General features: G+C 36.9%; 1 protein-coding gene across 1 annotated transcript; it reads right to left on the bottom strand.

Annotated features, from left to right (window-relative positions):
• Positions 1-1,686: 1,686 nt before the first annotated feature.
• LOC134841086 (macoilin-2-like) lies at positions 1,687-21,464 on the bottom strand. The gene is made up of 11 exons (XM_063856866.1): positions 21,365-21,464; positions 20,977-21,118; positions 20,641-20,900; positions 20,414-20,562; positions 15,971-16,590; positions 12,874-13,277; positions 12,122-12,318; positions 5,670-5,844; positions 4,710-4,833; positions 2,746-2,911; positions 1,687-2,362 (listed from the first exon to the last, which is right to left on the bottom strand). The coding sequence occupies exons 1-11, from the start codon at positions 21,442-21,444 to the stop codon at positions 1,803-1,805; spliced, it is 2,877 nt and encodes a 958-aa protein (XP_063712936.1). The 5' UTR covers positions 21,445-21,464; the 3' UTR covers positions 1,687-1,802.
• Between the last annotated feature and the right edge of the window lie 2,353 nt (positions 21,465-23,817).

Below are 23,817 nucleotides of genomic sequence, written 5' to 3' on the forward strand. Positions count from 1 at the left end.
TCTGATATTCAGGATCGAGATTCTCGCAAAAATGAAGGGCCACAAATTGTTTTCTACTGATCCTCCGAGTTACTTGCTTGCTTCCGAAGACTCTTTGTTGAAGCTGAGAAATTTTCTCCATGTTAACTGCAGTAATCCATATCCATGAATCGTCTCTAAGAGCTTGAGAAGGTTGATTCGATCATTTATTTATCTCCGCTCTAGCATGCCAAGCGTCACTTATAGTTTCTTTTCTGTTATCGTCATTGTCATGATGCGTTTAGAAGAATACCTGTTCAAACAAACCTTGGAAAACATCAGATTCTGAAGAGGTGACGAGGATCACGGACAGTTGATCGATACTGCTCAACGAAGCTTAGACAGGTGTTGAAACGCTAGAAAGATTGATTCTCGGCCAGTTCATAGCTGAACTCTTGTTAATTGCAATTGAGGCTATTACGAAGTATACTGAAGTGAGCAACTTGCCGTTTCAGAACCCGAAGACAACTTCTTTGAACTCGTTGAAACTTCTCCACAGCTGATGGTGGTTGACTTTCTGTAGTAGGCAAAGCCATTGCGTGGTTTCATTGGGGTATGAGGCAAACCAGAAAAAAAATGTTCACAAGAGCTGGAAAGCGACTGTCTCAAAATATCTCAAATTTCGAACTTGAGACAAAAAAAAATGATGACCTTGAATCACTTGAATTTCTTAAACAATTTATGATTGCCATTTTATTTGATCAACTTAACCTGTTGAGGAAACTGGATTAATTGTGAACTTTTTCATCATTCCGCTGATAAATCTGAAAAGTAAAATCCACTTTTGCTGTTTGATAGTGGAGTTTACCTTCCTTTTACTAGAAGAAATGAATTTATCTTACAAAAATCACAAGTCAAACCGCGAAAATCAATTTTGAGAGTGAAAAAATATTGAGACTTTTCCAAAACAATTATCACGAACTATAAAAGAGTCTTAACTACGTTCATTGACACTAATTTAATGAAAAACTAACTTTCCTTTTATTCGAGCTTGCATGTGAAAAAATTATCTTATTGTTCCGACCATTGAAAATGGGAAGGAACTTTGTATTCAGGTGTTATAGTTCTCTTTTTGTTTTCCACGCAAAATCAGGTACCACAAATAATCAGTTGATTAGGTTGAGCGCTATACATATATTGCTAAAAACTGGTTGAAAATTTTTGATTTTTAGTTCTTTCGAGCGAAAAACGCATCAAGGAATTTCGCTATGAAAATTAAGTTTTAGAAATACTTTGGGCTCACAAAACTTGTTTTTACTATCAAGAAAACTAGTTTTGGATGTTTTGTTCAGCGATTATGTGACAAAAAAGATTTTCAAAAAAATACAAAAAAAATTTTGTTTGGTATTGATCTTTTGAAAACAAACTTCGTTGATCATGCCTAATTCAATAATTCTCTACGCGATCGCATAGTTCTCGAATCACACCACTCACTAAATAATATTACAATCATTTAAGTTTCTAAAAAATTTTGCGATCAACGCGAGCCGCATATGTTCATTCTTGAAAAGAACGAAGACTCGAATTTTGTCTTTTTGTGTCTATAGTATTGTAAATTTGACAAAGAAACCTACTGTAGTGAAGAAACTATGCCTAAAAGTGACAGCTAGAAACGGGTGCGGTATATGACAGATGTCACTTCGTCCAACTACGCAAGCAAAACCAATATTTCCTTCCGACACGATACTTGAACTGGCTAAAATTATCTGGAAATTAGTTTATAAAGTTTGTTGTCTTTCACTGTGTCTCCAATCAATAGTACCACCTCATCGTGTTTACATTTTCTATTCACTTTTTGGCTCTACTTTGATTGGATGGTAGTCAACAGTGGTCCCCGCATTAACTCCCCCTCCTCCGTTGCCAGTGACAACCACCCCATTGGACTGGAGTCCCATCGAAATCACCTGTCCCATCATGCCTGCTCCGGATGTCTGGATCACGCCGCCGTTCTGCATTCCTACTGGGGCTCCACTGGACACCACTGCCGCCGGGTGACTGACCGGGTTGTAAGCTATGGCTTCTGGGTTCAAGTTGCTGAGATTAATGGGCGAGTTTCGTGTGACTTGTGGCTGTTGGATCTGAGCTGGCAGGTAGAACGCCTGTGCGCTTCCAGGCGGGCTAGTCATGATATTCGGAGGACTTTCATGCAATTGCGACGACTGTTGCATACTCGGGTGTTGTTGCATACCATTCGAGACATTTGAGCTATGGATACTAGGGATATTCTGTGAGGGTCCGTTCATGGACATGAAAGAGTAGCGATCGCCTGTGCCATTTGACGCTCCAAAACTAGCGGCCCGAATTTGCAGCTCATAGATTTCTTTGTTCTTCTGTCCGATTTCAACTAAAACGAGTTGATTATGAAAGTAAACAATTTTTCAACAAATACTTGTTTGAATTGAAAGCTGACAATCAACCCGAAAAAAGGAGCACTCAATTTTTGGGGTGTTGAAAAACTATGATAAGCGTAGTTTTGAAACCTTGTATTTGAAACCTAAATATTCTTGAAAGCTCAGTCATTAAATACTTCCTATATATGAATCCAAATTTGTAAATCGTTAATTAAGCTTCAGTTGAAAGTTAGATTCTTTCTCGCTATGACTTAATATCAACCAATCAAATTCAATTATTTCTTCCGCATCTTTAAACAAAACAAAAAACAGAATTTGTGCCAAAGAAAAGACCAGCAAAATGTCATCGATGCGATGAAACAGACAAAAAGCTAACTTTGGAAGCTGTTGATTTTCCTGTTGCACTCGTTGAGGGCGGAAAACAGATCCATCTTGTACTTGTTCTCCATGCTCAGATTGCTCTCCAGTCGACTGTTCAACTCCTGCACCCTCGCTATCTCCTTACTCTTCTCCGCCAAGTCATCTCGCAGCACTCGCAACGTCTGCAACACAACATCCATTATATAAAACTATTCAACAATTATAACTCAACTTCATTTGAATAAATAATAATAAACAAAGACAACTGACACTTAGAAAAAAGTAATGAACGCAAGTAAACAGTAAAAAAGCACTTTTGTTTGTTGAAAAAATCTCTCAATTTTCGAGTTTCAAAGAAAAAATAGATGCCCTTTAAGCTCTTGTAATTTCTAGAACAATTTATTATTGGCACTTTTTTGAACATAGCCAATCGAAGATAGGAAAAGAGTAATGAACGCAAATAAAGATGAAAAAACACTGATTTTCTTGAAAACATCTCAACTTTCGAACTTCGAAGAAAAAAATAGACGCCATTTAAGCTCTTTGAATTTCTAGAACAATTTATGATTGGCGCTTTTTTGATAATAGTTACCCAACTAGAGAAAACTGGATCAATATGTCAAGTTTTTATTGCGCTGGAAATCTAAAAATTATTTTCCACTTTCGAAACTAGAAATAGTTCACGTTTTTTCGCGCCATTTCCACGTTCGTATTTGGAGAGTGCTATTAACGTCAGTTTGAGCAGATGAATGTCACTTGAACTCAAAAAGTGCATTATATTTAAGTGCATTCATAAAGGCATTAATACGTATGAATGCATATCTGTAGTTATGAGAGCATTTTAAGATCTTCCTGAGAAAAAAGTCACCAAGACCTATATAAGAGTCTTCTACCTTCATTACTCTTAAACAAGGACAGCCGGTTGCTGTGCAAGTATCACAGAATGTTCCGACCACATTCTCAAAAAATGTTTACGAGTTAGTCTCTGTTCTTGTACGCCGTGTGATGATAGAACTATACAAACGCGTAATTTAGTGACTAATATTGTCTTCGAATTATAAATAAACAAAAAAACCGAAAAATTGCATTAAAAATTTCAAATATTTCAATTATAATCAAGTAATTTATAGCCCAAATTTTAAATTTTCATATATCACGAACGTTACTCGATCGCTTTACTCGCTCGAAAATAGACGAAAAATCAAAAATTTCAAACCTGTTTTTCTCGAAACCGGTCGTCAATACCATATATCACTCAACCGATTCCGATGATTATTTGTGGTACCTAATTTTACGTGGAAAGCAAAAAACTAAAACTAAGTTCTTCCCCATTTTCAATGATCGGAACAATAATAATAAAAAATTCGTTTTCAAGAAGACAACGTTTAGTCTATATTTTACATGTATATATATATTTTACATATATATATGATATTTAAAAAGGCCTAACTCGCAAGAACACCAAAAAAATTTTGAACACCAAACATAATGCAAAAATGTTAAGAAAATTTTCAAGCAAACCATGGAGGCGTCTTGGATTGAACCAATTTACAAGAAGAAACACATAATTATTCTTAAATTATGTCACTCTAATCAGCTCTTCTGTGATCAGACTTTTAATAATACAAGACACTTGCTCTCGCCTGTTTAATTTCTGTATGAATGAAAACGTTCAGATGCCATTTATTCTCTATCAATGACTAAAAGGACAATAAATAATATTTATGAAAAAGTCAATCCAGAAAACCATTCAATTAACGAACAATAACAATCAGTTTCAAGATTAAAACGTTACCTCTGAATGGTTCTAAAAAACATCGCTTATAAAGAGACAATCATGAACTTTTCAGCAAGGAATAAAATACCAGTGCTCGGAATGCTTCTTGAGTAATCAGTTCCTGCTTATCAACAAACAACTACGCGACGTTCAAGCTCGGAAGAAGCTTGAACTGAAAAAAATTAAAATAATATTCAAATAACCTCTAGCTCTTGTTCCATGTTCAGCATCCGTTCACTCTTTCTGACAAGTTCGACTTGCAGCTGATTCTTTTCTAGTTCCAGATCCTTCGATCGTTTGCTACAGTTACTAGATGTACACTCGTTCCTAAAAACACAACGATTACCACATTTCTTCAATGATACATTGGCTTACCTTGAGAGCTAGCTCAGTGCCTCAAGCCTTATTCGTATTTCATTAGTGAACCTACAACTTGGCACATATCAAGTCGGCCTTCAGACTACTTTCCGTTCTACGGCTCAAAACTGCTGAATTGAAATTTTAATTTAACTCCAGATTTTCTTTCACTGGAACTAGTTTCAGCCAATAAAATTCCAGCATTATGACCCACTTTTTTAAATAACAAAAAATCAGTTTAAAACCGTACCGTATTACACAAAAACCGAACCTTTGTTATCTTTCAAAGAAAAGTCTGAAGTCCTGTAAACAGTCAATAATTTTTCGTTATAGAGGTACAAATTTATTACTTATTTTTTCTTAATGGGAAAAAAAACCATTTGTGTTCGTTTGACTTTTTTCGATTCCATGATAGCTCTTTTACCCCCCACCACTGTGATTTTTTAAACAATTTCATCAGTTCCTCACATATTCTACAAAAATTATTGCACAAAACACGGGATATCACAAACGACTTGAACTATCACAATAAATTGCGCTTAATTAAAAACAAAATGGAACTGTTAAGCTACACTGTAACAGAGCTTATCACTAATACTATCTCCATTAAGTAGATGCAGTTTCATATACGATCTAATCAATTAATTCCATAATAAGTTCGACGGGGTACTTAATTAATTCCATAATTAGTTCGACGGGGTACTTTATTTTACATGCAGTTTCAAATACGATTTAATCAATTAACTCCATAATAAGTTCGACGGGGTACTTATTCTACAGTTCTATGCCGTTCTAATTCTACTAACTTCTTGGCGATGTCAGACATGAACTTGGTCAGTTCCTCCTCCACTGTCCGCTTGGCTCTGTGCTTCTCCTCCTGCGCCCTCTTCTCCGCATCCACTTTGCCCTTCTTCTCACTCTCCAGTCGCATCTCCAATGTCTCCACTTTGCTATTGGCCGCCACCTTCTGCAGTGACAGATCTGCAACCACACACAAACCAACTTCTTACGTTTGCCACACATCACATAAAATGAATCCTTGAACACTAGTTTTGACACATAGGCGAAGTAGAGCTTTGCACCACTCGAGATACAACACAAACATGGCATGACGAACTAGCAGACAGATACTAAGACGAAAGTCTCAAAGCAGAATTAGTCCTGAGAAAAGCTAGACCTACCAAAGCTCTCATATTTTGAATAAACTATTTTGCATATTTTGTTCAAAAGAAGCCCAATGAGACAACTGACTTTCAATTTGCTTCGAAACGACTTACGAAGCAGTAACAAAGCCGACACCTGTTGAGCCAAAAAAACTCTTAAAAAAACTTCTAAAATATTTAAGTGCCCTCTCAAATCGCTCTCACACAAGAAATTTTTTTATCTAAGCAACGACGCAAAATGAGGTCACTAAGCCGATTAAGCATAAACCAAAAAAATAAGACGAGAGAACAAAAAAAAACAAAGAAAAACGAAAACAAAATATACTTCACCAGATTAGATAAAATTAAAATCAACAGGAAACGAAAAGTAATACTAATTCCGTGCACATTAATCAACAAAACAAAAGACAAAATCTTTTTTCATTTAAATTTATTTTAAAAAAAAAGTTTTTCAAAAAAATACAACAAAACAGTCGCAAAAAAATCTTATAACTCGATCACCTCCACCAGTGGAATTTTACAAATTCGAACCATACGCTTTTATCGCTCAGGGCATATTAATTATCTCTACTCCAGATAATCTGGATTGGTGACAAAAACTTATTTCATTCCAAAGCAAGTTGAAACACGTGTAATATTTTCACGTGAAAAATGTTTTGATCTAAGTTCTTTACGGGAGAAAAGAATAGTACCCGATTGCATCACCCTTAGCTTATCGCAAGGTTAAGCTGCCATATCTTTTATTGCATTACAAATAGAATAAAAAAGAGGACCATATTTTCGCATGAGATACCGACCCCAGTCGAAAAACGCCTTCGATTAGGGGACGAATCTTTTTCAAAAATACTGTTCACGCCCTCAAAAAAAACTCACTCTTTTGGTGTTAAGTGATTTAACTAACAAAATTTAACTCAAAAATGATTTCATGTTTTATTTTCAGGCTATTTTGACAGTTACAGAAGAGAAGATTTTCATCAGTGTCATCATTCATCACGACTTCAAAAATTATGAGAAGCAATCAATAAAACCTTCAATTAACTTTTAACGAGATTGTAATTAACCATAATCATATCCAACAGAAAATAGGAAGAGAGATAAGAAACAAGGAAACTAAAATTTCCTGTTCCAAAAAATTTTTTGAGTTCCCAAGAAAACAAGTTCGCTTTAAGAAATTCATGATTGACACCTTCTGATAAAACTGACCCAACTTCAAGTTTGCGTTAACTTACGAGCCACAATTAAAACTAGGACAACGTAGATTCCAAAAAAAAACTGATTAACAAACAAAAACAAAAAAATCATTTTTTTCACAATAATTTAAATATTTTTAGAATTTTTTTTCCTATGTAGCGCTACCTTAAGATAAACTTTTACCGAGCAAGCGCTAAATAGTTTCCGTTTCAGTAGAATCAACTTTTCTCAGCCTAAAATTTTCAGACAACGAACGTTACTCGATCGCTTTTCTCCCTCAAAATTAGACAGAAAATCAAAAATTTTCAAACCGGTCTTTTTCTGGGCTTTTTTCAATCCTTGTTTGATTCATTCTTGGTTGATTTGATTCGCAAATAGTTATGCTCATAAAATTTTGAAATAACGCAGTACTTTGACGGAACTTGGGCTTGATGTATCATTGGCTTAGTGCCCGTCAACATCCGCGTACTTATCAAAAAAATATGCATTTGAATAGAACAATGAATTATTCTGACAAATTTCAGCTTCTGAGCTTCGAAGAAAATATTATCTAAAGAAGTCTGTTGATTTCAAAAACATTTTTATGAAGGATCCTTTTTTGAACAAATTATTCGAATTGGAGAAACATAGTCAACAGAGAATTGAAAAATTTCATTGAACTAGAAAAAAAAACAAAAATTGACTTATTTACGGACAATTGTTAACTTTCGATTTTCGGAGAGTAAAAAATCTGCTTTAAAAAACCTTGAATTTTGAGAACATTTCAAAATTGGCAGTTCTTTTTTCATAAAACTAGCCCAATGAAAGAAAAAGTTTCCCAATTTTTCAGTATTGTACTGGGAAATCTAAAACATAGCCAGCAAAACGTTGGAAGAGTCGATAAACGCATGAAATATGAAAAAAAATGGAGAAAAAAAACATAATTTTGGTGTTTCAATGAAAAAAACATATGGCCTTTATGCGCTTTTTTAGAAAAATAGCTGGATCAATTCAAGAAAACTGGATCAATGGGTAAAGCTTTGACTCCGCAGGGAAATCAAACAATTAAAATCCAATTTCGACACTAGAAGTCGTTCACGTTTTTTCGCGCCATTTCCAAGTTTGTATTTGGAGAGCATCTGATTTCACGTATTTTTAGCAGATAAGTTTGAATTGAGCTTAAAAAGTGTATATATACCTAGGTACAATCATAGATGCATTGATATATATGAATGTACATCTGTAGTTATTAGAGCAATTCAAAACTTTTTCCTGACAAAAAGGAACCGAAAAAAAAATCACCAATACCAAAAAATACCAACACCGAAAAAATTCACTACATTCAGTGAATCATAAAAACAAAATCCAATTTACAAAACAGAAAATCATTTACGTTTTTTTGCACCATTTGTATTTTAAATTTCAAAGAGCAATATTTGCTTTTCTCTTAGTAAATAAATTCGTATTGAAATTTAAAAAACCGAAACTCAAACCGCCAAAGTCAAACTTGAGAGTGATCAAATTGTAAAGTTTGTTTGTGAAAAAAACAACAAGAAAAGTTACATAGAGACGAAGCTTGGCTTCGCAAACACTTGCGAGAACACGAGAAAAATCAGCTCTATAAATAGTCAACGAGAAAGTAGAAAAAGCCTCAAATTAGTAAAAATTCGGCTACGTCTCGGATTCGATCTGGCACCTACTGCGACCTAGAGAAAATGAGTCTCACGCATTAAACTGTCAGCCACGGACGCTTATTAAATCAGAAACACAGCCCTAAATAAAGCAGAGAACAGATGCTATGAAATTTCCACTGCTACAGATCATGATTATATAGCAAAACTCTCACAAATTAAGTGAACACTTTTAATGAACAATTTATTTGCGAGTTAGCTAAGAAAAAAAGAAGTTCGTACTAAAAAACGCTACGATGATCGCTAATGTAAACACGACCTATTGAAGTGTTTCACTGCGTTCCCTGATACTTCAAGATGAATTAAGAGGCATGTTTTTTTCCTGCTGGAAAATCTAATCAAATCTAACAAAAGTGAATTTGAAAAATAATATTTTAAAATTAACGCAAATTATGTTTTTCCTGCCATTTGCACTTTTTTTGCCAGGGAGAGCAATTTGTCTTCCACTTGGTGAACCAATCGAATTGTGACCTTGAAATCAAATCAAAAGCCAAACCGCAAACACATTTGAACGTCAACGACTTTTAACAACTCTTCCTGAGAAAAACAACCGAAAAACCACACGATACAAGTACATGTTTTCACTTTGTTCGTTGACACTTAAGCATATCTAACAAACAAATTCAAGCTGCCAAGGAAACAGAACTTTTTAATGAAAGTTTTAGATATTAAACCTCTCGGAATCTTCTAATTTTAAGAATCTTCTATGATTGCCAAGCTTAACACCTTTGAACTCTTAAATTTCAGTCAAATTCAAAAACAATGCTTGAATAATATGCCAACTCTTCGTAATGCTACTGGAAAACGCAATTTGAGCTCCACTTCGAGCCAAAAAAAAACGGCAGTAACCTAAATGAAAACTCACTCCATTCAATTACACTGGATCATAAAAAAGACGGTGATATGAAATTAGATGGCATAAAAATAACACCAGTGTGGCATGCGTCTTTCATCTGGCGTGAATTAAACACCAGAAGAAGTCTAGACTAAAACATGTAAAAAAATATTAAAATTCCTTGTTCAATGTTGCGATCGAAAAGTATCAAGTCTGAAATTATAGTCGAAATTCCTTTTCCACATTCCTCCCATACTTTGACTGTCTCCCTTGATTTAATTAAGACTGCTCTCATTCAATTAGAATTATTCTACATCTTTTCAAGAAAAAAACCGATTCGAACCAACTGCTTTTCATGCGATGACGTAATTGCTATTTATGTGAAGGGAGTTTAACACCCTTCCAATCAAACCCATTCTGACAGCATTTTACAATTCTGTCAGAAAATCACCCATTTTTTAATCATTAACTTATTTTTCTCAAACAATAGGACTTTCGATGCTGAAATTCTTAGACTCTCAACTTGTGCTCGCGAAAACCCAGTTAAAAAGAAGACAACCAAATTGAATCTTTCTCGATTTCATATAGATGTAGTGCAACAAAGCTCTCGGCTGTTGTACATGACAGAGGTGTATAAAAATATATTGTGATTAAAATATAGTACGTGTTAAGTCGAATATTTTCAGGCACACTCATAAAATATTTATTTTTGTTCCTACCTTTGAAAATGGGGAGCTTTGCATTTGGGTGCGTTTTAGTTTTCTTTGTTTGCGTCGAGTGATATATCATTTTAAGCCCTTTCAATCAAAATTGTCCCATTGTCTAGAAAACCTGGTTTGAAATTTTTGAGCTTTAGTCTATTTTCGAGCGAGTAAAACGAAAGATTAACATTCGTTAGGCAAAAATTTACTTTTTAAAGGCTATTAGCTTCACAAAACTTGATTTCACTATACAACAATTTAAATTTTTCAATTTTTTTGTTTTGTTTTCACTTTTTGAAGAAAAATGTAACCAACCTTGCCTTCACTAACTTTCTACGCGTTTGTTTAGTTCTCAAATCACATCACAAACTAAAATTGGCACTAATTTCTAGAAAAGAAAAGAACATAGTCAACAATTATGCCCTCCCAATCTGTGACGGGATCCACAGCAAACAACAACAACAACATAGTCAACAGACAGTTGGAAAAGAGTCAATTAACACAAGCGAACAGAAAAAAATTGCGGACAAAAGTCAGCTGTCGAATTTCCGAGAAAAAATAGATGGCCATATCTCTTAATTTCTAAAACAATTGATGTTGGCACTTTTTCGCCACAGAGGCGAAGTTGCACTTCGCATAAACAAGCAAAAATATGACCGATAACGCAACTGGGAAAAACTGAATGAGTAAAACTTAAGTGAAGCACGCCAAATATGAGTCTACATAATTGCTAAGTGACGCAAGCCAACTATGACGCATAGCAGTACCAATCAATTTGGAAAAAAAATACCAAGTAACAAGCCTCAATGAATAGAGCGGACGCATTTTAACTATTATACGAAAAAGTTCATTAAAAAACAGCCGACCCTGCCCAGGTTCGAACCCACTTATTTTGATGCGGGTCTCCTTCCCTTCCTCTACGCTACAGATCCATGATATCTTGAAGCTAAAGTGCTATTTGTAATATAATAGTCTGTGTTAATATCCTTAGCATTGGCTGTACTTAATAGCTGGTGGTTATTGATCAAAATGAACTTTCAAAATGAACACATTTTGGTCGCTACAATATTTGTGTGACAACAATATTTGCGATTTAGGTTGGAAAAAAAGAGAGCTCATACTATAACACAAGCTTTGCTTATGCAATAAAGTTAACATAATTTGAGAAAACTGGATCAATAGGTGAATTTTTTTACTTCGCTGTGAAATCTGAAAAACGTAATCTTTTAACTTTCGCCGTTCGATACTTAAAATTGCTTCCTTTTAACAAACGAAATGAACTGAAACTCAAAAGTCAAAGCGCGAGAAAGTGATTTTGAGCCTGAACAAATTTTAAAGACTTTTCCTGGAAAAAAAGAACAAAATCATCGCGAAATTTTTGTGAAAAAAAATTGATCTTCTTAAGGTGCCAATTGTGGGTGCTTATCATTTCAGACTCAGTTTCAAACAAATGCTCAGCTCAGTTTCAAACAAATTTCAGTCTGTTTATTCGAAAAGATCTTTTTCCTTGAGCATATTACTGATCAACTTGAATAGAACATTTAGCCTTTGTCGGAAACTTATTTTTTTCTTCTAAAAACTGCTATATAAAGTAATTTTTATAAACTACTGGTGCTTGTTCTGCTCTGCCTCTTCTAGATTCTAAATTTTGCTTCGAACTGCAGCCTGCATGTAGATTACATATAAATGAGGACTAGCCTGTGATGCGTTTCTCCAGTTCCTTCTTCTCGTTTTTAAGCTGTTCTATCTCCTGTTTGCTGTGTCTCTCCGTGGATGACAGACTGGTTATCTTGGACTGGAACTCCTGGTTCTTACTCTGCAGCTCTTGGTTGATCATGCCCTTCGCCGACAAGTCAGCACTCAGACTCTTCACCAGAATGTCCAGCTCCTCCATTCTTCAAAAAGTCAGTCAAGTCAGTTAGAAACAACTGGGAATCGCTTCAAAACCACAACGAAAACAACTGTTAAGTTCACAAGCTGGTACACATCTACCTGACCACTAATCAGTTTTCGGTTAGGCTCTTTTTCGGCATCAAATGAAAAATGGTGTGCCAATGAAATGCTCAGCGCCATATATTATTCATCTTAAAATCTCAAATCCATATCACTTCGCTGAATCATGCCAATGCTGATATTTTGGAATATATTTGGAACAGTTTTTGACACTTCTTTAAAGATATGGAATAACGACCCATCATTAATAGGTGAAAACTAAGCACAAAAACTAGCTCGAAAATGTAAATTTCAAAAAAAAATAAAAAACCTCGAAAATGAGAGTGAGAAAAATATCAGCCATAGGTGAATCCATATGTGTCAAACTAGCTAAAAACCTAGCCACAACACCTCTTAAATTGATATAATTTGGTTTAGTTAAGTTGTTTTGTAATATAACTTACTCTACTGGTGTAAATAAAGTATAATTATGGATATGTTTACTGATTTTGACTTACTTTTGCAGTTTCTCTGTGTCTGTTAAGCTGTCGAATGTAGTGACGATAGAAGTAGAAGAGAGGTGGTTGTTGTTCGGCTCCAGCCAGTTCGAGATAGAGCTAGAGGTCATGGACAAACCTGCAGCAGTGCCACTTTTAAAATCTGGGTTACTCGAGTTGAAATTGCTGGCTCCTGTGTTGCTGTTGTTATTATTAGCACGTTGTTTCCTAGACTCCCGACCTGTGTTGGCGCCACTGTTACTGCCCCCCACCTTCTTATTGCCCGCATCGCGCTTATTAGATTGAGAAGATTTTGTGGATATAGAAACTCCGGTTGATGGAACCGCAGATACGTTTGTACTTGATTGAACTGTTACTTGTGATTCTTCAGACTTAGGAGACTCTCCCACATTCTTTTTCGAGCCCTAAACAAATATTCGCATCAAAAACTTTCACTGAACATCTCAAAATAAACTAGACGATAACGCATTTTTCAGACAGCAACTGCCTAAAATTTGATTTGCAGAATTCATCAAACCAACAATCCAGAGCTTCAAGATACCATACATCAGATACACACATAGAAAAGCATGTTTTATACCACTGCAAGCAAATCAGGAACTTAAATATTAGATTAAACTGTGTTACGTGCACACAAAGATCAATTGAGATTCAAAACAGCTGTTTGCTTATCAAATGAATTAGAAGTCTATTGCGCGTTTCAAACATCTTTATCAACATCCATTCCGCGATTACAGTTTCTTTCAAACCCACCAGACTGACTCAAACAAACCAGGGGATCTTTGTACAATCCCCGTTTAATTGTATTAGGCGTCGTAAATTCATAGGCGGTAATCGATTTTCGGAAATTTTAGCATTCGTTGCCCGAAATTTAGCTGAAGTAAAAACAGTTAGCAATCAGATAAGAACTGAATCCTCAAGGCAAAGTTCTGCGAAACTTGGATCTTGACTTTGAATTCCTGTCTGAAATCTTTGAGAGTCAATATTAACACAAAGGCGAAGCGAAGCGTCGCATCAATTGCGATACCACACAAATATAAAAAATAATAAAACAATAAAAAACGTGAGAAGTCGAAAAAAAATTAAAAGCTCACAAAAAACACGGCGAACCAAAATTTTCTCTTCTCCATCTCAAATTTGATAGGGTAGTTTTCAAGAAAAACCAGAAAGTCTCATAAAACCGTTAATAAATTTCCTGCTGTTGTTAGAAACGTTAGAAAGTTCCCATAACCGGGATTTCCCGGCTCAAAAACTCGGCTCTCCAAAACTCATAAATTTTTTATACTAGAGAAGATTAAAAACCGGGATTCTCGATTGAATACTTAATCTAAGAATTGGCAGGGTTGTTTAAAGGCGAGTCAAAAAGATTCTGACTGTCTTGGAGACCATAACTTTTATCTTAAATACACTGAGCGGAGTAATTTATGCCGGTAGGCTTTCAGCAATCTGCAGTTTCAATCAAACCCTTTATATAAGATTTGAATAGTTATCGTGAAAAACCTAGAAGTTTCCAAAAAAACTGCCAGTTTATCAAAAACATGACCTTTTGGGAGGAAATTTTTCAAGAAAAGTCAAATAGTTTCAGAAAACGGTAAAATAACAAAAATGACTTTTCCGAAAGATCCAACGAGTAAAAAAAAATGGGCGTCGTCGATTATGCACGAAAGCATTCCACAACCCGTTATTTCCATTGAACCAAAAATTTCAGATTTGTGAAGGTAGTTCTCCAGAAATGTCAAAACGTTCCAAAAATGGGCCGAAAAATCAAAACTTAAACGTTTCCGAGGTCCATCAATTTTGGACTCAAAAAAATTGAGCGTAGCCGCTTATGCAGGGGAGGTTCCTACAATCCTTTATTTGAATTTAACCCTGTATCTCAGATTTGGGTGGATAGTTTTCGAGAAACAGTCAAAAAATCTATTTCAAGCGCGAACTTTATGTGCGCCAAAATTAGGGAGTGTTTGCTGAATCAGCAGAGTGATTAACCTCAAAATCATAGCGATAACATGCAAGCGGCGCATTGCACGCTAAAACTCGCAAGGAAACGGAATAAAAAAATCGAGAAAAAAATCAGAAAAGCAGTACAAACACAACCAAAATTAAACAAGACTGCTCGTATCATGGCGAAGCCCTGAATGTTCCGACTGCCTTTTAAAGCTTTATGGAGCAGTAATAACATTAAAAATCTCAATTTTTGGAAAAAAAAATTCATTTTATTTTTTTTACATTTTTTTTTTTAAATCATCACCCCACAAGCCACATAAAGTACAAAAGGATAAATTTTGCTCCTTGTAACAAAACAATTATGGCAAATAAGCTTCTTTCAACCGATTTGGAACGATTTTAAGACGGATTAACTCTCCGCTTACGCGTTAATAGCGCGAACTATATCGCGCGTTATTTGTCCCAAATTGACCAAAATGGCAATCTTTAAACCCCCATAACTTTATGAAAAATGATCACAGGTAAAATATCTTTTCAAATTTGAGCTCAGGACAACAATACCTTTGATATAAATGAATGATATAAAAAAAATTCCGTCAAAAATGGCTAGTTAAAGTCGAAATTTGTCTGAAGAAAAAAAAACCCACCCCGAGCACAAATATTCCGTTACTTTCGTAACGAAAGTCGGAAAAATAATACACTTTTAGCACTAGACTAGCCACAACTAAGCTGAAAGCGAGTAGTAAGCCGCCCAGGGAGTCGAAAACAAGAAAATGCAATAAAAAAAAATTGTCATAAAAAAATTTGAAAAACTAACTCATAAAACTTGAAATCTTGCTTGCAATACCAAGTACCTTAAATTTTTTTAAAAATCAATATTTTTCTGCTCTTTAAGCGACACAAAAATTATAGCCAACTGACAGTTGGAACAGAGTAATGAAAGCAAAAAAAAAGAAAAAACACTGACTTTGTTGAAAAATCTCGCGCCCCAGACCTTGGGATAAAAACGCAACCGCGTTAACTCTAGGCCAAGTGAGAAGAAGACTCGAAGTTGCTAAGAATCTCTAATAAATCAACTTCAAAAACTTCTTTAAAATGTGAAAGAAAAGTTGTTCAAGGGGGGGTAGTCCCTAAGAAGCCGAATCCAGCTTACCTCGCCAGAGGCGTTGACCGAAGGAGTTAAGCAGCTATTGAATACGTGGGCCAGAGTGCGCATGGTGTCTGGAATTTTTGGATGAGAGGACTGGTTTGCAACTGCAGCGTTGCCGGCAGTTTGGCTATTGCTATTTTGGGTGGTGCTACTTGGCGACCCAGCAACTACAGTTCCGTTCTGAGTTATACCTATGTGACCAGTAGCTGTGGACGTGACCGCAGGGTTGTTCGCCTGAGGGTTGGCATAACCACTAATACCTTTGTTCGCGGATATAGACCCTGTACTATTAATTTGATTGTGCTTGTTCAGGTTACTTTCAATGCTAGGTGTTCTAGAAGAACGCCAAAAGGAGAAATTAACACCAGTGGATTGTGTAGATCGCGCAGTTTCAGCTTCATTTGATGTGTTATTTCCCCTCACGACATTCGGTCGATGAGTCAAACCGTTGGCTCCTGGATGAGCTGAATGGTTTTGCACCCAAGTAGTGGTTCGATCGACGCTTCCAGTATCCCCGCGATTCCCCAGAAGTCCTGAGATTGTTGGCTGATTTGTGATTCCAGCTTGACCAACGTGCCCATTCATCATGCGTGGTTCTTCGTCAAACAGCGGATACTGGTCAACTAAAATGAATCACGATCTCGGAATGCGCAAAGCTTAATTAAAAACGGATAAACGGTTGCCGCGCAACCGACAGAAGGTATCGATCACAATAATCTAGGCTAGGAAAATCAAAAAAGAATGAACAAAAATCACAGAGGCGAAACGAAGCTTCGCACCATTTGCGTAGCATCACACAAATAGCATTGCGAGGTAGCGGATAGATAATGATGGAAGCCACTAGGTCAAAAATTATTTTAAAAACTCGAAAAAAAACTTAATATTCAATGCATGTCGCACATGTTGTTCAATTTGAAAAAAGCCGAGAACGATAATTCCCAGTGTTAAATTAACAGAGAAACCAAACTTACTAAGTGATATCTAGGCAGACAAAGATTGGAGAGACACCCGTTGAGACGAAAAAAGTGTCATGAAAAACATTGTGCAATAAGATTCAAGAAACCACATCATCACACATCAACGCATTAAGTATGTTTTCACCCTTTAAACCACCTATAATGGAGCAACTAAACCAATATGACATGCACCAAAATTAATCACATCAAAGAACCTTTGAGGAACAGAAAAGTAAAACAAGGAACAGAAAAGTAAAACAAGTAGCACAGAATGTTCCCAGCATAGTTTTAAAAGAAATTTTTCAAATTAGTGTGGTTTTTTCTGTATGGTGTGAAAAAAAATCTGAACAAAAAAGTAGGCAAATGCGACAATCATATCATAGTCAAATAGGCCAATTGGAAATTTTTGAAGTTTTGGAAACTTTTGGTTCCTAATATGGCGCTGAAAATTCCAAAACCTAAATTAAATCAATTAAACTAAGATTTCACGGCAAGCTATTTTAAGCCTGTACGCTCATTTCATTAGTTCAAAATTAGACCAAAAATCAGAAACTTCAAACCAGTTGTTCTCGACTGAGAAAATTTCAAAATTTTTAATGTGATTCGAACCACGAATGAAAGAGCTTTTAAATGATTTATCACTCGATCCATTCCGATGATTGTTTGTGGTACCTGAAAGCCAAAAAAAAAGAAACTAAAACACACCTGAACACAAAATTCCTCCACATTTTTCAAAGGCTCGTAACAAAAAAATATATTCAAAGCTAGCGGCCCTGAGCAGCTAACGCTGCTCCTGAAAAGGACAGCCTTTATCTAACACGGAAAAAGTTCTTTAGTGGTTGAAAGAATGGCTAGTTCAATAGCTGATGTATGGATGGATGGCTGGATAAACGGAAGGATCGATTGCTAGATGGATGGATATGATAGTTAGGTGGACTGAATTGATTGTTCAATTGATGAATGGATAGATGGATGGACCGATGGATTGTTGGAGAGACGGATGTATGGCTGGTTGGATCGATGGATAACTGAATTGACGGATGGATGGATGTCTGGATAGATAGATGGATCGCTGGCTAATTGCATTGAGGAATGATGGATTGCTAGATGGACGGCGGCTTCATGAATTGCTCGTTGCATGTAGAGATGACGCTACCTTGAGGTATGGATAGTTGAAATGATGGACGATGGATGATGTATGGCTAGATAGATGAACAGATGGCTGCATAAATGGCTGGGTATAAGATTGGATGGTAAATTAATAACTTGATGGATGAACAGATGGCTGCATAAATGGCTGGGTATATTATTGGATGGATGGACGGATGAAGTGACGGCTGGAAGAACTCGTGAAGGGATCATGGTTTGATGGATGGCTGGATCGATGCCCGGATGGATGCATGTTTTAATTGATGGATGATTGGATAACCGACTGGATGGACGAATGCTTTGGTTACTGGATGGCTGGACGAATGACTGGAAACAACGTAAAGATAGTTGGATGGATGGCTTGACATAACGCTGGTCGGATAGATGAGCGGATGATAGATGGCTAGATAGATGGACACCCTGCCTTGCGCTACCGTACCCTACCTTGCCCCTCTACGCCGTGCCTTTTCTCTACTCTTCCTGCTTTGCGCTCCATCCGCCCTGCAGGTCACTGTCCTACCCTGCCTTGCCCCTGATGTGCGCTGCTCTGCCTTGCCCCTGGTCGCTCTCCCCAGGCCTTGTCCCTCCTCGCCCGGTCCTGCAACGCCTTGCCCCTCCTCGCTCTGCCCCTACACTTCTTTGCTCTAAGCTATCCCACTCCCCACCCTGTGCACCTTTGCCTGGCCTTGCGTGGTCCTCCCTTGACTTGCCCTCCTCTAACTGGGCTGGCTTCTTTTCGCTTTACCCTAACTTTCCACTCCTCGCCCCGCCTTGCGCTGTACTACTCGACCTGCACTGTCTTGGAAATCCTTGCCCCGCCCTTCCTCGACCTGCCCGGGCTTGCCCTGCCTTGTACCTCATCCACTCCCCCTCGTCCTGCCCGGCCTTGAACTTGCTGCCCTGCGCTGCGCTTCTCAAGCCTTGTCCCTTTTCGCCCAGCTGTGGGCTGCCTTGCGCTCCCAATCCTGCATTGCCACTCCTCGCCCTGCCCTGCATTGTCGCTCCTCATCCTGCCCTGCATTGTCGCTCCTCATCCTGCCATGCCTTGCGCTGAAATGTTTCTTAAGCACGGCAATATAAGATACTGCGTATATATACAAAATTCATATAACCGAAATTCAGATAAAAAAACTGGTTAAATTCTTCCACCCCAGACCTAAGGGTACGACGGTAATCGCCTTACTTCTAGGCCAAAAGGAAATGACCCTGGATTTTTTTAAAGGTTCAATAATAAAGAAAGCAAGTAAAGCAATCACGATTTGTAAAAAAAAATGTTTACGGGAAAAATGACTAGTTCCAGATAACAGGGCACTTGCTCTCGCAAGTGAAAACAGCCCACATTCAAAAAAATTAGTCGATGAGCAGCGAAGGACTGAAATAGAAAAACTTTTTTATATACAAAAAAGTGAAGCTGTTGTAACGCATAAAATTACCAGCAAAAATTGAACAGAATTTAACGCCAATAAAACTAAAATCAGTAATTTTAGCAAAACTTTATTTAGAAAACATTTCGAAATGCCGAAAAAAAAACGACAAGCCGGAATCTCGAACCGGCAAAAAACCACATACGAACTTTTCGAAAAGGTCCCAATCATACCGCGCTATCTACCTATGGCTGATAAATCTAAGATGTTATATCTACGCCTCCTGGGAACTGTTTAAACTATAATTACGCGCGAAATGATCCAAAACCCAAAAACAAAAAAGTCAAAAAAAGTACAGGTCCTGACTGAACTCAAATTCACGGCTTTTGTCGCCCAGAATCCATCAACCAATTTGAAAAAGCTACTATATGATTTAAGGATTCTAAGCAACAAATTTTTCGCCTGAAATGTCCAAGCGTGAGAACTAATATAAAGAGTGAATCACGTTTTTTTCCGCGTCGTTTGCACTTTGTTATTGGATACTGTAATTTGGCTTCCTTTCATCAAATGAAATTGAAGTGAATTTTAAAATAAATCAAAGGTCAAAACTCGAGCATGAACAATTTTTGGAAAAACTCCTGGAAAACACGAACAGAAATTAAGTGAAAATTTTCTTCGGTCATTGACAAAAAAAAGTCCAATAAGATCACATGAACCAGATGTTCGTTTCAATTGTGGTTAAAACCAATATGATTGACAACTGTCCATATGGTATACCTTAAGCAAAATCAAATTGAAGACTGCAACTACATTTACCAAATAGATGATGAATTATATAAAGTATTACTTTATGCTACATGTATTTTGCAGAACTGACACGGCGCGCACGTAGCTCTTATGCACAAAAATTGGCTATAAAAAACGAGTGCGCTTGTAACCAAAGAACTAGAAAGAAAAACAACGGCACACCAACTTACATGGTAAAGTCTGCTGTGGTAACGCTCTTTTGAGAAGTTGAAAATAGAAATCATTCTCTTTCTGCACTTCTGACTGTTTTCGGAGTCTGAGCTTGTACGTGATGTAACTTTTGAACCCAAAACCAAGGGTTACTACAGGGTATCCAATACTAAAACATGTGAGAGTAAATATTAAGCTCTGCTTTAGAGTCACTGAAAACTTATTTAAATAAAATACGAAAACTGACCTGTGAGCAGCAAATGGTCGACATAGATTCACTCTATGACTCATGTCTTTGGAAATGTCTTTAAGTCTCACAGCCGCTTCTACCCAAACGAACAGGAACCAGAGAACGATTGTTGGTAAACAAACTCCTCTCTCCGTATGCCAAACATATTGCACCCAGACATAAGAGCTTGCTAGAAAGAATATCCAGTCATCTTTGATAGCATATGAACAGATAATATCTGATGTTAAACTGAGACAACTGAAGAACAAGCTAAATGCCTGAAACAGAATATATGATTAAATTTCATTCGGTTGTAATTTTCAAACATCCTTTATAATATAAAATAGGGTTTACCAATCCTTGATATTTGTAGGTGTCATGCACTGACTGTAAGAAGAGCCAGACTGGCCAGAGGTACTCGAACCGGACCCCAAGCATGAAGTCAGCGAGTAAAACACCACCCCAGACGAGGACAAACTTGAGATACAGCAAAGTGCTAAAGGCAAACAAGATATTAATAACCATTTCGGGCTATCAATTTGATGGGGGCGACCTTTTACTAGAAAAAATGAAGCCGTTTAATCTGGGTAAAGACAATGATATCACGGTTTCTCAACAAAGTTTTGTTTGTTGTAACCGCTTCCTTTTCAAATCTTCCACTAACTTTAACTTATACTGATTGAATGATTGCATTGTGGTCTGATAAAAGACAAAGCCCCTTTTGATGGCTTCTTGAACATACCTGTTATAAATTGTTTCTGATTTCTTGGGACATCTTAACGGTCGTCGATTTTTTGCAGTTTCGATTCTTCGCTTAATCATCGTAGATAATTGATCATAGAAAATCTCAAATATATATTTTTAATAATCAACAAAAGGTCAAAGGTGTCTCAGTAACCGAGGTTAGTCGGGAGTCCCTTCATCACGTACTCCAGCCAAAACCCTATGAATTATCTAGATATGGAAGTGATAATGATAAAAAAGGAAAGGATTAGATTAGATGTAATAAAATTCAACTCGATACGGTTTACGTTTCTTCAATAAAAACACGTAACTCGACACCAGTAACACAATTCATTATCTATTCTAAATATAAAATTTCGTCGAAATACATTTCAGCAGGCCAGATCCTTCAGATTAACTCGCTTGTTACTGAGCTAGGCGGTGGCACCTGTCGATAAGATATCGATGTGCAGTTTGAGGCTGCATCGATCTATAATCACTAGTGGACAAAATTATGCGCAAATTTAGGTTTTTATTCTTAAAACGCCTAATTTCAAGGACCATACTGGGCAATATCTACTTCGAAATTAATCAAAATTTCTATAGTGACCGACAGCAAATAATCTGAACTACCCTCTCTGAAAGTCTCACTTTTTAATTATTAAAATTCGAAATAAATATTGTCCATGATGGTCCTTAAAGTTAGGCTTTTAGGGAGTAAAAATCTGAAATTGCGTTTATTTTGTCGACTAGTGTAAATAAGAAAATCAAAAACAACCACGGTAACCGAAATTAATTCGCTAGTCCATTTTACGCATCCATTTCCCATTTCGTGAGGCGTCAAGTTGATGCAAGCGTAAATACAACATCAGAAAACCATTGAAAAAAGTTAGAAAAAGTGTCCGAGAGACAAGATAAACCTCTTGGGGGGAAATGAGCGATCAGTTAAAGTGCTGATAAAATTGAGATGCCTTGATGGGGACATGAACTGCTGTTGATCCGAAGCCTCCGATTAGAGACAAACTCAACGAAGCGCACTTTTTGGCTAATAGCGACTTTTTCGTCTCACAATTGAAAAACCAAAACACATTGGGTGCAACTTTATTTGAAATACCAGCCGCGGCAAAGACATATGCAAGAAAATAATCCAAGTCCAATGCAAGAGACAAAGCCGTCGAAAAAACGAGGAAATATCTCAAAGATCATGGGTTGCTGGCTATGCCTTTTGAAAAGGGGTTGGTTTTCGCATAATGAGGAAACAAACGTATGAACCAAGACTGGAATCTTTGCCGCAATTATTATTATTATTATGAAAGCTTTACAGTAAAGTACTGAAGGGAGTTTAATCCCAGACAGAGAATCACAGTCCTGCGACTAGAGAAGAGTTACAGATGCAAAGGTTGCAATCACAGTTTATCACCCATGTACAAGCATTTTCGGTTGAATAGTAAGAGTTGAAGAACATCCAGAACAATTTTATGAGTCTTTGTTTCAAACCGATGGGATTTAAGTAGTCGACCCATAGAGAAAGGGAGTTAATCATGCGGGTTATTCGATGAAAGGAGTTTTGACGCGACTTCGCGAGTGTAACATTCGCCCGGAAGATACATATCGACGGATAACAAAACTAAGTCTTAAGACGACTGGCTAGCGTCTAAACAGAGCTTTGCATGTTTTTCACCGTCTCTACCAAGCCAGTACTTTTCGGTGGTCTTTTCTAACATCGGGTCGACAAAAACGTTACTGTTCTCCGGCTTCGACCAGAACGCTCAAATTAACTGAATTACATGCAAAAATAGTGAGCTCATGGCTGGGTCTCAGTATCCCCAGACCACGAGGTCATTCCTAAAAACAGGGCTACTACTTATTATATTACTATTGTTTTTGTTCAGTAGATAAAAATCATCATCTCCATCGAAGATGGATCAACCCTTTCCCCCCCAACTCTTAGCACCTCATCCTTGTCAAAACTAATCCAAATATCAATTAAATTCAAGTCGGGACATGACAGGATGCTAAAAGTTCATATGAGTCAATAAAAGTTTTCCGTCCCGAGACCCTTCCGGATTCTTGAATCCGGTGAATCAAGCTCCTTAAGTTCGATTTCACGACAACACGGAAGGCTGGTTTTTTACCCTTCACCGTTGTTCGCAACGGCCTTGCAACTATTGTAGCAGCACAATAGTTGCAACTCAGAACGTTCTCTGCAATCTGCTGCTGTTTTTCTTCAATTTCGACTTCTTCAATTTCGATAAAATTTGAAGAACTTTATCCGAATTCTGCAGAGATTGCATTTTTGACATTCTGGTCGAATGTCACATACTCCCCGGACAGTCCGGTCAATGTCCTCATTGAATCGCGCAATGTTCTAAATGGTTACAGTGTCATCGAACAGAATTTACAAAATGCACGAAATTACTTTTATCTACGTCACATCGACTCACTGCAGAATATAAATGGCATCATACTACA

This window comes from Symsagittifera roscoffensis, chromosome 3 (genome assembly GCF_963678635.1).
Source record: "Symsagittifera roscoffensis chromosome 3, txSymRosc1.1, whole genome shotgun sequence".
Lineage (NCBI taxonomy): Eukaryota > Metazoa > Xenacoelomorpha > Acoela > Convolutidae > Symsagittifera > Symsagittifera roscoffensis.